Source organism: Zingiber officinale, chromosome 7B (genome assembly GCF_018446385.1).
Source record: "Zingiber officinale cultivar Zhangliang chromosome 7B, Zo_v1.1, whole genome shotgun sequence".
Taxonomy (NCBI): Eukaryota; Viridiplantae; Streptophyta; class Magnoliopsida; order Zingiberales; family Zingiberaceae; genus Zingiber; species Zingiber officinale.
In genome coordinates, this window is record NC_055999.1 from 15,177,403 (window position 1) to 15,191,867 (window position 14,465).

The 14,465-nt window shown below is 38.9% G+C and overlaps 3 protein-coding genes across 4 annotated transcripts; 1 reads left to right on the forward strand and 2 right to left on the reverse strand.

The window, feature by feature from the left end:
• The first annotated feature begins 205 nt into the window (after nucleotides 1–205).
• On the forward strand, nucleotides 206–4,633 carry LOC122005389 (auxin-responsive protein IAA17-like). 2 transcript variants are annotated; one of them, XM_042560415.1, is made up of 6 exons: nucleotides 206–832; nucleotides 908–1,312; nucleotides 1,868–2,097; nucleotides 3,411–3,552; nucleotides 4,077–4,138; nucleotides 4,391–4,633. In XM_042560415.1, exons 2-6 carry the CDS (start codon nucleotides 933–935, stop codon nucleotides 4,426–4,428), a joined length of 852 nt encoding a protein of 283 aa, XP_042416349.1. In that variant the 5' UTR covers nucleotides 206–832; nucleotides 908–932; the 3' UTR covers nucleotides 4,429–4,633. The 2 variants fall into 2 exon arrangements, with proteins under 2 accessions (XP_042416349.1, XP_042416348.1); XM_042560414.1 differs by having other exon boundaries at nucleotides 207–832; nucleotides 900–1,312.
• A 125-nt stretch (nucleotides 4,634–4,758) lies between these two features.
• On the reverse strand, nucleotides 4,759–7,699 carry LOC122005388. Its single transcript, XM_042560413.1, has 4 exons — nucleotides 7,321–7,699; nucleotides 6,493–6,937; nucleotides 6,085–6,200; nucleotides 4,759–5,390 (listed from the first exon to the last, which is right to left on the reverse strand). Exons 1-4 carry the CDS (start codon nucleotides 7,655–7,657, stop codon nucleotides 4,969–4,971), a joined length of 1,320 nt encoding a protein of 439 aa, XP_042416347.1. The 5' UTR covers nucleotides 7,658–7,699; the 3' UTR covers nucleotides 4,759–4,968.
• Nucleotides 7,700–11,854: 4,155 nt separating this feature from the next.
• Nucleotides 11,855–12,503, reverse strand: LOC122003592. The gene has a single exon (XM_042558684.1). The coding sequence runs from the start codon at nucleotides 12,285–12,287 to the stop codon at nucleotides 11,910–11,912; it is 378 nt and encodes a 125-aa protein (XP_042414618.1). The 5' UTR covers nucleotides 12,288–12,503; the 3' UTR covers nucleotides 11,855–11,909.
• Between the last annotated feature and the right edge of the window lie 1,962 nt (nucleotides 12,504–14,465).

Sequence of the window (14,465 nt, forward strand, 5' to 3'; positions counted from 1 at the left end):
CAATAATGGCAGACGGTGCAGGCGTGGGGCTCAGAACTCGCAGGTCGTGTCGCCATCTCCGCTTCTCTCTCCTTCCTTCGCAACCCCATCGGCCACAGGTCTACAACACAACGCCGGTGATTGCTAAAGTGTTCTCCCGTGTTGAATTGCTCACCTATAATAATGGCTACGTGTGCCCTTCCTCGTCCTTGTCGTTGGGTTCCTGTCATCATTGTTGCCAACATAACATGGTCGATCTCAGAGAGCAGCTCAACTAATGCCGTCTTGGCCTGGAAGAGAAGTTGTCTTCCACCATTGATGTGATGTCTCCCCGAGTCTAATGATGCTTTACAGGCATAGTGCTCTCTCACACACATTTTAATGTGGCTCCAACGAGAGAGAGAAAGAGAGAATCTTTTTTACGTTTTCTAGGGTCAATTGATCCTCCAGGCTCATATCGTTGGACATTAAGATGAGAGCGGAGACAGGCGCAGTGTCGCCATGGAGGATTGGAGGCGAAGAAAAGAGGGATTTTAATAGGGAGAGTTATCTGCGATGCTGTCGGGGGACTTTCAATCCGCTGTCGGCTGTTTACGGTCCCAATGGGCAAAGTCTTCCAACATCGCACCCATTAAAAACTCGGCAAATTTCATCTCAAATGTCCATGGCACTCTCTCTCTCCTCTCTCTCTCTCTCTCTCTCTCCGTGCTGGGCTCGCTTATGATTGCGATGTAAAAGAGCAGGTCGCCCAAAAAAATAAGAACTTTCTTCTTCCCCTTTGCTCTTGAGTCTTGAGAGCTGCTGTACGTACGAGTAGGAATCTGCGTCCTCTTTGGCCTTGAAATCGCAACAGGTTCTGTTCCTCTTCCAACTCTTGTTATACCTCCTCCTTGTCTAATTGAGTCGCGCTTTGCTCACAGAATCACAGTGGGGGAGCAAAGGAGGGTACTTTGATGACTCCGCTGCTGGAGCACGACTACATAGGCCTCTCGGAGAGCCCTGACAAGTTCTCGGCGGTCGGGGCGCTCAATCTCAAGGACACTGAGCTCCGGCTTGGACTCCCGGGTTCGGAGTCGCCGGAGAGGGCGGATGGAGCAGGGGTCGGGCTGTGGCCGCCCAAGGGCTTCGTCTCCGGGGCCAAGAGGGGGTTTTCGGACACTATCGAAGAGGCTGGAAAGTGGGGGCTTCCTGGAGTGAATGGAACTGAACTGGAGCCTGGGAAGGGTGGGGCTTCCTTCTCCCCCAAGGTGGAGAACGCCGGTGGAAAGCATTCCGGGCTGGCCAACGCGGGGAAGGATGCTGGTGGTGCCGAAAAGACAGCACCTTCGCCAAAGTAAGAATTTTCTTCCATTTGGACGAAGAGGATGTGTTTTGCAGTTCCTTGACCGAAGTATTTGTTTTTTGCTATCATTTAGTCCAATGAATCTTCCATAGTTGGGTTTAGGTAGTTTGTTTAGGGTTTGAATTATGACTAACATTTGGTGTAAAATAATTTTCTCTATGACTCTCTTAATTCTTAAGATCTCCATTGAAGTATTGAACCAACTCTTCTTTAATCTGCAAGGCTCCTTGTACAATGACTTTTGTTTAACTTGTTAAGTTCTCACATTCCCTAATCCTCTATTTGGTTCCCTAACCCTCTATTTGGTTAGAACTTAGAATGGGTAATTTTTTAATGTAATTGCCTAGTTTACACTCTCGAGATGTAGAAAACATCTTACACTTTACGTTTCGTGGTCTAAATGTGGTGCCTTTTCATGCTAAAATTTAGTGCATTTGTTTCTTTTGCTAGATGCTGAATGCTTTGTATTTTTGGTTTATCATTTGTCTTGGTTATGAACAAGAAGCTACTACTTCATCAGGGATAACTGAACTTGTTATGTGGCAGGGCACAAGTGGTTGGATGGCCACCGATCCGAAGTTATAGAAAGAACACAATGGTCGCAAACCCGACCAAGAAAAAGGAGGATGATGAAGTGAAACAAGGGGTGGAATGCCTCTATGTCAAGGTCAGCATGGATGGAGCTCCATATCTCAGAAAAGTTGACCTCAAAATGTATTCCAACTATAAGGAACTCTCACTGGCTCTTGAGAAGATGTTTACTTGCTTTACTATTGGTAAGCTATCTTGATCTATGGTGAGTTTACATGTTATATCTTTGTGATTATTGGGGGAAGATTGAATGTTGTGAGTGTTTGGTTTCTTATCCTGACACCAAAACTGAGTTTCAAATTTCAGGTGTGTGGTTCTTCTACTTGAACGATAAATCAAATTGTGTGAGGTCCAAAGTTTAAGTATAACATTTAGAGAAAGTTCGAGGTGATCAGGAAGTACAAAAGACTATTAGTCTGGTGAAAGATATGTTCTGAAAAATTGTCAAATAAAATAAGGTGAATAAATACAAAGTAGCGCTAATTAAGGTTAGCAAGTCAAAAGTATGAAAAAGTTTAAATTGTTTGATAATTTTTTGTTTTGACAATCTTTAAACTAAAACTAGGGGAAAATATATTATCTTCTAATTCCTATTTAGGGAAAATGTGAAGGCATAGACAATATTAGATGCATAAAAGATAAAGATTAAAAGGTTGTTGATGATAAAGTAATCAAGAAAAATGAAAAGTTCATTTTTACAAACTGCTTCATAAACCAACAACAATAATAACCCATGCTAGTCTTAACTAGTTGGGACTGGCTACATATATCTAATCTTTCCATTAAATTATATTTAAGACTATGTTATTCAATGAGCATTCTATAGAAAATTTAGTTTTGGAGAAAGGAAAATTATGATAAATTTAGAAATCATAGTTTTGTTAACATTAGTTGGCCAGGCAAGGTTTAAATGCTTTAAAGAAAATGAAGTTATGTAGAAGTGTGGTTGTGGAAGATGTTGCTGTAGGAGTTTTGAAAGTTTAGGAGATCAATATGTTTGTTAAATAAGTTATTATTACTATTTTGTAGAAGTAAGATGCCCAAGGTACAATAAAAGGCATTTAATATCAACTTATGGGAATATATATAGCATATATTTTTCTAATTGTAAATTGATTAATGTTCATAATGTTTCAGTGTTGGAGCTAGGAATCTCTCAGTGTTTCAAAACGTTTCTCCTGTTCCGATCTATTGGTTGTCGCTTGGCCTGTATTATTTGCTGTCAATAATAGGTTCTTGTTCGTGGTCATGATAGATGTATCCTACAAAATTGGAGATGCCTTCTAAAGTATTCTTTCTTTCAATTAATAGATCAGTACAAAATTGGAGATGCCTTCTAAAGTATCCTACAAAATTGACTGCACTGATCGTGTTTTTATTTGATTTTCCAATTTTAAACTAATTTTATTATATATTTGTAAAAGATATACTTCTTTTCAAATTTTATTTTGATATAATAATTTTTTGTGTTTCTCTATCTCTGAATTTTGTGTCTTAGGTCAGTGTGGATCAAATGAAATGACCAACAGAGAGATGCTAACAGAGGGTCGAGTGATAGATCTCCTTGAAGGGTCTGAATATGTTCTTACCTATGAGGACAAGGATGGAGATTGGATGCTTGTTGGTGATGTTCCATGGAGGTACAGTGACATTTCAAACCTGTTGTCTATTTATTCACCATGGAAAATTTAATAAGAATTAGCTGACTCAAAATTCTTGGTATTAACACGGCTCATTAACATTAATGTTGTTGAAGATGCACTGAGAATGAAAATTAAACACAAATGTGATAATGTTCTTTTCATTTCTCTATTTATTAGTGTCTTGAGCAGTTAATCTGTAACTACATTATATTAGCAGGATCTGACAAGTGCCATGAATTGATCTCCTAAATCTATTCTATGCGAATCTTCACTAGTCAGTCAGGTGGAACAAACTGTCGGTCATTTGATTCCAATGTCAAATAAGAATAGAAGAGAAGAGTCTCCTATGATTTTAGATTCAATGCATTTCTGGCCTGCCTTTGTGCCTAAACTGCATCAAATTGATTTATCGCTTTTTTTTTTTGCGATTTATTTTTGACAGTCTTATATTCCAATGGGATTCAGGATTGGTACTGTTCTCTACTTCAACTAGTACTAATTCTTTGTAGTTGGTGTTGCAGCATGTTTACTGATTCATGCAGAAGGTTGAGGATCATGAAAGGTTCAGATGCAATTGGTATTGGTATGTGTTTCCATTTCGTCCTCTGTTTCTTAATCAGCAATCATTAATTATCAAACAAATTCCGGTTGGTTGATAACATACAAGCTTAGTTTTTTTTACCCCTACAACATCTCTGAAGTATGCTTAATTGTCAATAATAATCTAAGCTGGTAAGCCCTACTGTTAGCTTGTGGTTGACCAGATCTTGCCCCTGATAGAATTCGCAACAATTTGGATCCTGTTTCCTAACAAACTGAGTAAATTTTGGTGCAGCTCCAAGGGCCATGGAGAAATCCAAGAGCAGGAACTAACAAAACATGCAGACCAAACTAGTTGCAACTGGCTCACAGAAATTGAAAGATATCTGTTTAGTCTTCCGTCTTTATTTTGTGATTTACCAGAGTGGAGTGAAACCTCTAGTTGACTTGCTAGTTCGTGGACAGTGTTGGTAGTTGCTGTAGTAGGTATTATCTTGTCATCTCGTATGCATTGGTATTAGATGTGTGTTTTCATCAAGTTGAATGGTTTCTCTTGCATGGTAGATTCAATTTGATTGGAACAAGATTATCGAATTAGCCCTGCCAACAACTTCCCAGATAAAATCATCAATGCAAGTTCACTAAAGTTACTGATAACGTTTATAGCTTCAAATCCAATCGTGAGGATCAATTTGATTTACTAATGATGAGCCAAGCTTGCATAGTTCAACTTGAAATAAAACGGAAAAAATATGTACAGAGAACAGTCAAGAAACGTGAAGGAAATATGAAAAACAACAGAACAAACTAGTTCAATTTCCTTGTGCAGAACACGGAGAAAAGGAAAGCGATTCTAAAAGCTCTGCATGTGATTTAAGAGGCTGAGGCAGACACTTGAACATATACCATTTGTGTATATCCATTAAAAACTGAAGTTTCAAGTTTTGCTAGGCCAAACCTTTGGAACAAGCCAAATCTTCCATCTTCGATAATTGGATCAGAGGCACGGGCAGGGTCGTACCTTGTTTGGTGAGTAAGTGATGGGCCAGCAACCGGAGGGAGTTCCCAGTAAACATCCAATACCGACTCCACAAACCTGCTGTTTTGAAAATGTTCTTCATAGGAGATTGCCTTGTTGCTATGGTTGAAATCGTCTCGCATATAGCCCCGCACACCCCACCATTCTTCACTATTTCCACAAAGTTCATCTCTGTCCACAGCTTTCTCCCAGAACCTTTTCCTTTTCATCCTGATCCTTGCTTCATCACTCTCGATGAAGCAGCTATGTCCACCTCCTAAATTAAACAAAGTGGATTATCTGCAATGGTTATATTTCTACATGGAGATAATCGATGAAGAAAAGATATAAGGTTATTTAAACTTTGATGCAAAAAGAACAAACTGCAGCACAATAGTCACATCGACTTTTGCAGCCAATTGATACACCATCACAGATGACATAATGAGCTATTGGATGGCATCAAGATTTCACAAAAGAGAATAATTGCAATTGATAGGAATTCAAGTTTTAGGATAAAGATTTGTGATTTAGCAATTGAGCATAAGCAAAAAAACATGGATTAACAAACCCAGTCTTAAAATTCCATTCTCATCTTTTTCATCTCAGCCTGCAAAAGAGGAGCATTGACCACTCAAACATTTGATGCTTCTGATTGATATTAGTATAGTACAGCAAAAGACAACACGGTTCGACTTTTACCACTGATCACTTTGTATGTTATGATCATTGGAAGGAGAAAAACTATATGCACAATTAAAATTCAGAGAAAGAGCTTGAATTCTCTAAAAAGGAGTTACTAAAGAAAATTGTTATTAGATAAGATTCCAACAAAAACACTAAAAATGTTAGTTGCTTGAAAAGATCCCTAGAAAGAGAATACTAATCTATGCTAGTGACGTATAGGAGATATTAAAGATGAAAAAGTAGCATTGACCAAGTACAAAGAATGCAGGATCTACAAGACTTACCTCTAATATAGTATTGGTCGCATATATGTCTTAAGGAATAATGATCTCCAGATCCTGTATCGTAGTTATCCTCAAAAATAAGATGTTGGAAACCAGCATTTAGAGCCTGTTTTAATCTGTCCAAGAAATTAAGAAAATGAACAACTAGACGCTAACAAACTAGCCAAAGAAATACACTAAGAATGTCAGAAAATTTCATCAAATTCCAATCAGAAACATCAGTAGCTATTTATCAGTGCTTGTCAGGGCCAACTAAATTAATGGCACACAAGAATACTTTGAAGCACCAGAAGACAAAAGAACAAATACCCCATAATATAAAGCTGTATAGCCTAAAATAAATTGTGTTATTGAATATCAAAGACATATACTTTTTTAAGTTTGAGAATCAGAGAGAAATTCCTATACCTTTTCAATTCATTCTGGTGATCATCAAAGAACACAAGAACCCGACTAAGGTCAGAAATCCCACGCTTCATCAAAATGCTCCCCCAGTCAACACTGCCAAAGTCCACAAACTCCTTTCCGGCAAAGTAAGTGCAATTCTTATCAACATATGCTGGTCCCTTCTTCAGATACTTCTCTGGGTGGCGGGGCGATAGTGATATTATCCACGTCTCTGGCATTGCCTGCCGCAGAACCCAAGTAGAGTGGCCCTTGAAAGCACCACTTTCTATCATCAGATCTGGCTTAAGCCACCGTGCCATGAACCACAACCCAAAGCTGTGGTCAAAGCCCATGCCGTACATGTTGTTCTTGATAGGTCGAGTCTCATAGATCTTCACAAACTCTTCCAAGCCTTTAAGCAAGTCCTTTCTTGACCACTCCACAGCTTTCCCTTGTTTCGATCTGCCTTTTGCCAAGTACAAGAGTTAAGAGGCAATTCCATGCAATATCATCAGAGGAAATTGAAACATAATGGATCATGATAATGTCCCATTTAACGCTACCTTGAAACTTGGTAGGATCTATTGAAAACCAAGTGTAGATATTGGATCAAGATTCGCAATAAAATATAAGCCATTCCTAGCGTTAAGAAAGCATATTATCCCAATCCATTCCGATCGGGATGAATTGGAGAAACTTCTAAAAATTTCTTCAACCAATCAAAGACTCAGAAAATCCCTAAAAAATTTACTTACCATGTGACCGAAGCCATAAGAGGGCAAGTTCCAAAACTAGGAAACTGAGATTCTAAGAAGATGAATGAAGACGAAAGGGATGAAGTGAGCTTACACCAGGGCACGCCGAGGGATCCGAAATCGGAGGCGAGGCCATCGAGGGCTGCTCCGAAGAGCAAAGTGCGAGTAGATGGATCGTAGGGCGAGACGCAGAGCACGTGACGTGAGCGGGAGAATAGTAAGGAGGCGACGGAGACGAGGAAGAAGAGGAAGATGGAGACGGTGGCGCACTGGCCGGAGAGAGCAGACCTGGTGTGCACGAAAGCCCTGGCGCCGAAGGAGGCGCTCTTCCTCGTCTTGGACTCGTCGTCAAAACTTCCGTCGCCACCCTCCTGCCCGTCCTCCTCAGGGTGAGTAGGAGATCGCCGCGACGAAAGCATGCTTTCCTGCATCACAAAACCGGCGAACTCCGCTTCGTCACTGCTCTCGAGTGAAGAAAAAGAAGAACGACGCCCTTAATGGCCCATTGGGCCATCAGATACAAATTGTCGGCCTTTTATTGAGCCCTCTTGAACTGATACTAATCTAATTCTCAATCATATACTTAACCACCAAAATCTTTATCAAATCATATATTTGTGTGACCCATTAATTACGATGAAGTCATCATCCTAAGAATTCATGATCATATTCAAACCTTGTCGGCAGATTTTGTTGCATTCCATTGTTGCAAATTAATTAATCCTTCAATTAATGCAATGTGTTATACTAATTAAATTGCACCTAATCCTTCTCCAACCACCTTCTCTTATACATCAAATATATCAAGATTAGGCCTTGGGACTATAGTGGAACGGAAGAATGTTAAGTTATCATTTAGACAAGCTATAATGTATTTTTTTTCCTTTAAATGAGGCGCATAATTATAGGATGTTAGACTTTTGAGTTGTCTGTCACGAACACTTCTCGATTTATTCTGACAACAAGTGAAAAATTTTTGTAGAACTGAATTAGTCACTCCAGATTTAATATTACATGGTTCATATTTTTTTCAAATATATTAAGAATGATTGGTCAAATATTCCCTTCTTGTCTAGTGGAAAAAATATTGTGTTCAAATTTTCTTGGAGGTCTCTCAAGTCACCATCACTCATCAAATTGTTGTTCATTAAGGAGGACGCCAATCACATTGGCTATTGAATAATGGCGAACTTGCGCATGCATCATGTTGTGTTTACTATGATTTGTGATGCCATGTAAAATAGACACAATTTGACTATTATTAATTAATTTGTATTAGTTGTTGGTCCATGATATGCTGAGCGAAGGCACAACGTTGGACCCTTGATTGTAAAACAAAGGGCAATTTTTTTTTTTTTTTGCCATCAATACATTATTTCTGATATATATATATATTCACACCCAATTTGATGTCTCATCTTTCCCACGCATCAAAATCTTCTCCCTTATAAATTATTTCCTCTCGAGCATATAAAACTCCATGTTGCTTTATTTTAATTGATATTCTGAAGATGACGATTAACAACTTTGCCTTTGTTTAAAGGAATTTAAATTTTAAAGCATTATACATTAAATATTTGTATCGTGCACCTCAAATGCCAATTTACTATATGCTTCATTATTTTGCATGCATGAATTACATTAATTAAAATATTGGAGCAGACTACAAATGATAAATTCTAGCTCATCTTGTCAAGTATGGCTTAGAAATTGACACGTATTGCATGGCTATCATCATCTCTATTTTAGTAATTAATTATTTGATTAAGGTTGGCAAAGGGATAAGCCAGGCCACAGGACTAAAGTGGTCATTATATAATAATCACTTGATTAGATGTTAATTATAATAAATCCAAAGTCCAAATTATAGATAATAGGGGTTCATTAAACACAAAAATGTGTCACATTATTTATTGAAACTTAGTTTGAGATTTCAATTAAGTTAGCGTCCTTTCTTAACCATAACATAACTAACATAGGATGATCACATGCTCGATCGAGCTAGTCTTGAGTCAAAGATTATATTTCTTCCTAGAACAACTTTGCTACCATTAAATTCAATGCGTCTCTTGTGCCTTTGAACAAGATGCACAGTCGTAATATTTAGTAAAAAAATTTAGAGGGTGTTTAGTTAAACTTATTAAAAACAGCTTATAAGTTCATACAATTTATAATTTGTTTTAGGAGTTTATAAGTTGTTAGGTCTTCTTTTAAAAATAAGTTGTTAAAGTGTTTGGGTGAACTTATTACAATCAACTTAAAGATATTAATGTGTTTGGTATTATAAGATATTTTTATTAATAAAATTATCAAAATGTGTATAATATTATTAATAGAGGGTTTTGAGATTTTTATTAATAGAGGATTTTGGACGAATTTCTGCACTGGGGGAGAGAAAATTAGAAAGAGGCGTTGGCGGAGAAGATGACACAATGTTGGAAGAAAAGTCGGCGGAGATAAAAAGATATTAGACTTATAAAAATTTATGGAGGATAAGATGAGGATTTATGAAATTATATAAGGATATTTTAGAGAAACAAATTATTAAAATAAGATCTTTTTTTAAAAAGTAGGACTTTCCATACTTTTTTAAAAACAACTTATAAACTCCAAAACAACTTATTTTGATAGCTTATAAGCTATTTGAAAAAAAAATTACCAAATACATTTGAAGAGATTATAAGCTCCAAAACAACTTTTAAATTGTTTTCGAGAGTTTATAAACTCAGCCAAACACCCTCTTACTATAAACTGTAGTATATACATATGAGGAATCAAGTAGATCGTACTCGTATATATCTGAAGAAGATTAATCAAGACATGATACGGTATTTATCTGGAAGACCATGAAGATTCTGCATTGTATTCGAAATCCAGATAGCAGCAGCATCCAACTAGATATACCATGCAATCTTCCTCCACGTGACATAATATATACTTATAATATATATACCATATCAAACCCATTAATTAATTACCAAGATGATCGATCGATACTTAAAGCGCAGTAGATACGACCATTTGGGCTGAACAAGCTATAACTTGGAAAGCGTATGAGATCTCCCCGAATCTACAAAAATATATGAACCAGCAGGAGCAGTTTGACCTTTAAATGGCTGTTGCCAACTCATCGTATGTTTCTTTATACATCGATCACTTCTTCCTCTTCTTCTTCTTCTTCTTGTTGCAATTAAGGTAGTCGAGAGGCCAGGATCGAGATCGATCGATGGAGGGCCGATCATACTTGCAGAGATTGAGATTGGGAAGCGGATCGAGATCCTCCGGTTCGAGGAAAGGGAAGAAGAGCAGCAGCGAGAAGGCCCCGAAGCAGCCCCAGAGAGGACTCGGGGTGGCTCAGTTGGAGAAGATCCGGATGGAAGACCAAATGAAAGAGCATATCTCCAATAATTACCACAACGATCTCAACATGGTCTTCTCCTCTTTCTTAATTATATATCCAAATTAAGCTTGTGATGCACATGTTCAGTAATAGCTTTTTAATGATCCATGATGAAATCTAATCAATCGTGGTTTTTGTTGTGCAGGAAGATCAGTCGAGAGTCGAAAGTTTACGGTTATCGCCATCCCCATCGTCTTCATCCAATTTAGGCTCTTCATTGTATGCACTTCATCCTAATGCTATGGTATGTTAAATTGGCAATACTGTCTAGTATTCGACTTCAACATGCTTATTAAAGTGTAACATATTACAGATTTAATTTCTCATGAGCTTCTTCAAGTTTTTCTTATGATTTTATGTAATAAACTACTAATCTTGTTACAAATATGGGTTAGAGAGGATATGGGGATACTGAAATTGGAGGTTCCAATTACGGTGATTACTGGCCTAATCCTTCAACAAGGTAATAATTAATAATGTGTTTTAGACTAGTCTTTTCTTTCTAAAAACTGTTCTCCTAATATTTTCTAATTTTCTTGATTTATGTTTAACTTATCCCAGCTCACAAGGATTAAGCAGTACTACTGCGTTTCAATATTACAAGCCTCCAGCTACTGTTACATTGCCACTTTTCGGAAATTATCAGGAGGTTGTTTTAGTTTCTTTTCTTAATTATCAGACATCTCTCTCTCTCTCTCTCTCTCTCTCTCTCTCTTTTGTGATCCTATAATTAAGTCATTATTGTAGCAACTTAAGATTAATTAGTTTCTGGGTTTACGTTGCTGCCTGCAGTATTCAGCACAGAAGAGGAGGCATGAAAGACGCCAATCAATGGATTCATTCACTCACACTCAAGCTTCTGACTCGAGTAATGAACAAGAGCTGGACTTGGAGCTTAGACTTTCACTGTAACTAAGTCATTAATTAAGAGTATGATAATCCTCAATAATGGATGTTAATTTTGTGCTGAGTTGTCTAATTTGATTCTAATGCTGTATTCAAAGTATACACGCGATTGCATGCAATCCCTATCTCATGTATTATGATTTATGAGAGCTAAGAGAAATATCCGAATCATGCACATGTCAGTAATTAATATTTGTTTCAGTAAGAACTTTGTATGAATATATGAGAGCATTCGTAACTTTGTATTTTATGATCGAATTGGATTCAAAGTTTAATTCGATAGATTGTTTTTAAAGAAATTTATTTTCACATATCCGGTGAAACTTATATAGAGAGAAAGGCATGCAACACACATTTCCATTATAATTCCTTCCTAGCTACTCTTCTTCTTCCTGATCATCCTTCTTTAATTCCCTGCTTCTCCACTGGACGTGCTCTGCTTTCTTCTCCAACTCTCTGAGAACCTTCACTACCTCGCGCAACACTGCCCCTGCTCCGCTCGATCCTTCCATGCCCACCATCGCAGCCAGCGCTTCAATCTTCTTTCGCGCGCTCTCCGCCTCCAGCAGCTCAACCTCTGCGTCGTCGTCGTCACAGTTGCCATCGTGCGTCGTCGCTGCGCCCGACGACGCGACTTCATCACGACCCGCTGCGGAGCCTTTAGATAATTCCGACGGATGGCGGATGCGGCGGCGTCGCCTACCCCCTGTTTGACGAAATGCCTGAACGAACCGGCCACGGCGTGGAGGCTCCATGAAACGAAGGCAAAGTTAGGTGGTATGGATTGCGAGAGTGGATAATCTCTTCCGCGTTTAAATAGACGCGCGACATGCGATGTCGAGTTCCGGAAAACATGTCCCCAGTTTGAAGGGGCGCCTTTAGCTGGGATTAGGGAGGGTGATGGCGAGCGGGGCGCACGCACGCGCGCATTCGCCGTGAGAGGAGACATAGGCAAGTGGCTACGAACGCACGCACGCACGCGAGAGAGAAGATGCGTGGTGGCTGATATGGAGAGTATTCAAGGCCTCCACCCACGTGTATCAAAAAGATTAATGCACATGTTGAGATGGAGATCAAAATTAAGATGGGCCAACAGAATCATATCCGCTTGCTGTTTCAGGACAAAGGATCCATCATTCGACTCGGTTAATTCAGTAAGACATTCTTATTATCAGAGATTGTTAGAGAAAATTATTGCATTTGAAATTATAGGATCTTAATCTTATATGTTGAGAGACTTGAACGGATAATTTTAAAAAAAATGTGGAATCGTCACATCAACGGTCCCCCTAGAGCCGGTCCCACGGATATGGAGGAAGGTAAATGCAGGTACACAGGTGGAAAGTGCATAGCGGATACGTTAACCCCAGGCAGTGACACCCCGGGGATCGACCCCTGGACCTTTCAGTCACAGAACCATGCACTCCTCATCTGTGCTACGCCCTGGGGACAACTTGAACGGATAATCTTAAGCTATTAGTAGGATTGGTACTGTCAAGATTTTGACGGTCCGAGTCATAGAGTCGGAATGTCACCTGATTGCCAAGTGATGCCGAGTTGGAATGAGTTCTCTCGAGTGAATGCTTAGCGAAAAACAGAGCGCTCCCGAGTGCCGAGTCAGGACACTAGTCGATGCGGTGCGTGGTCGAGTCAGGAGTCGATTGTCGAGTCAAGAATCAGAGTTGTCGAGTCAGGAATAAGAGTCGCCGAATCGGGAAGAAGTTGCCAATCGAATGCCAGGTGGTTCTGGAGCGGAAGCCGAGACAAGACACAAGTCGCTAGAATCATCGAGTCGAGAAAGATTCCTGATTGCTCAAAAATCGAGATGTCGATATTTGCATTTAACGCAGTTTCCTTAAAACATATTCACCCCACCTCCGTCTGTGCTTCAAGGTTCTCTGGGGTCATATGTTTCCCATGATACAATGACAAACTGTGATCGCCACCAAGCACTGGTAGATCACAACGAACTAAGAATGTACCTGAGTGCTATCACGAGTAGTTCAGTAGAGCGAATGTACGACTAAGAGAAAAGTATTGGGAAACGAAGGTGGAGGAATTCTTTTACTATTGTTTTCACTTCTATCTTTCTGTTCTTACTCATGACCTCCTTTTATAGGAGCGTTAACCTCTAGCTGTAATGAATGACCGAGTTATGGTCATTCAACATTGAGTTTAATGATAGTCATCTGTTATTACTGATCGGCTATTATTGCCGAGAGGTTACGGAATCACCATTAACTCATATTCATTTCTGTTACACTCTTAAGCAGGTAGCAAAATGAGATTCAGGTGGAAAACGTTAACTCATTTGTTTGGGCAAATTTTACACTGACCGGTCTGGCATACGGTACGTGCAAGTCGTTCTCACACACGAGTCAACTTGGTTCAGTGTAATCCGGGCCTTGGATTTGCACCCACTTATGTGAGAGAGCATCTCTCTATGCATTTCTTCACATCATCAATGCATGTGCAATAATATAAAAACTTCCAATGTGAGACTAAACTCATACACAAAGGAGTCTCCTTATTTCTTTTCATCTCCTTTTCCATTCACATTTTTAACAATTCCCCACATGAATGGAAATATGATATATGATATAATTCAACAATTGAATCCAGTATGGAACAGATAGGTTTTACCCTTTGAACTTTTTCTTGTGAAAATTTGTTTGCTTACTACAGTAGACACGATGTCCTTTAACTATTCTGTCATTTGTGTAAGTATTGACATATCTCACTCAAGACTCTCCAAGATATATCTCAATTCTCATGATTGTGTTCGTTCTTGGCCATGAACACGCCTGCTTCTGTGAGAAGCTCTAAGAATTGTGCATCTAATTCTCTTTGAAATAGCTCTACTTTTTTCTCACATAGGCGATTTTTGAATTACTAAAAGTCGCTTGCTTAACCTCCATCCTTCACTGATCTTT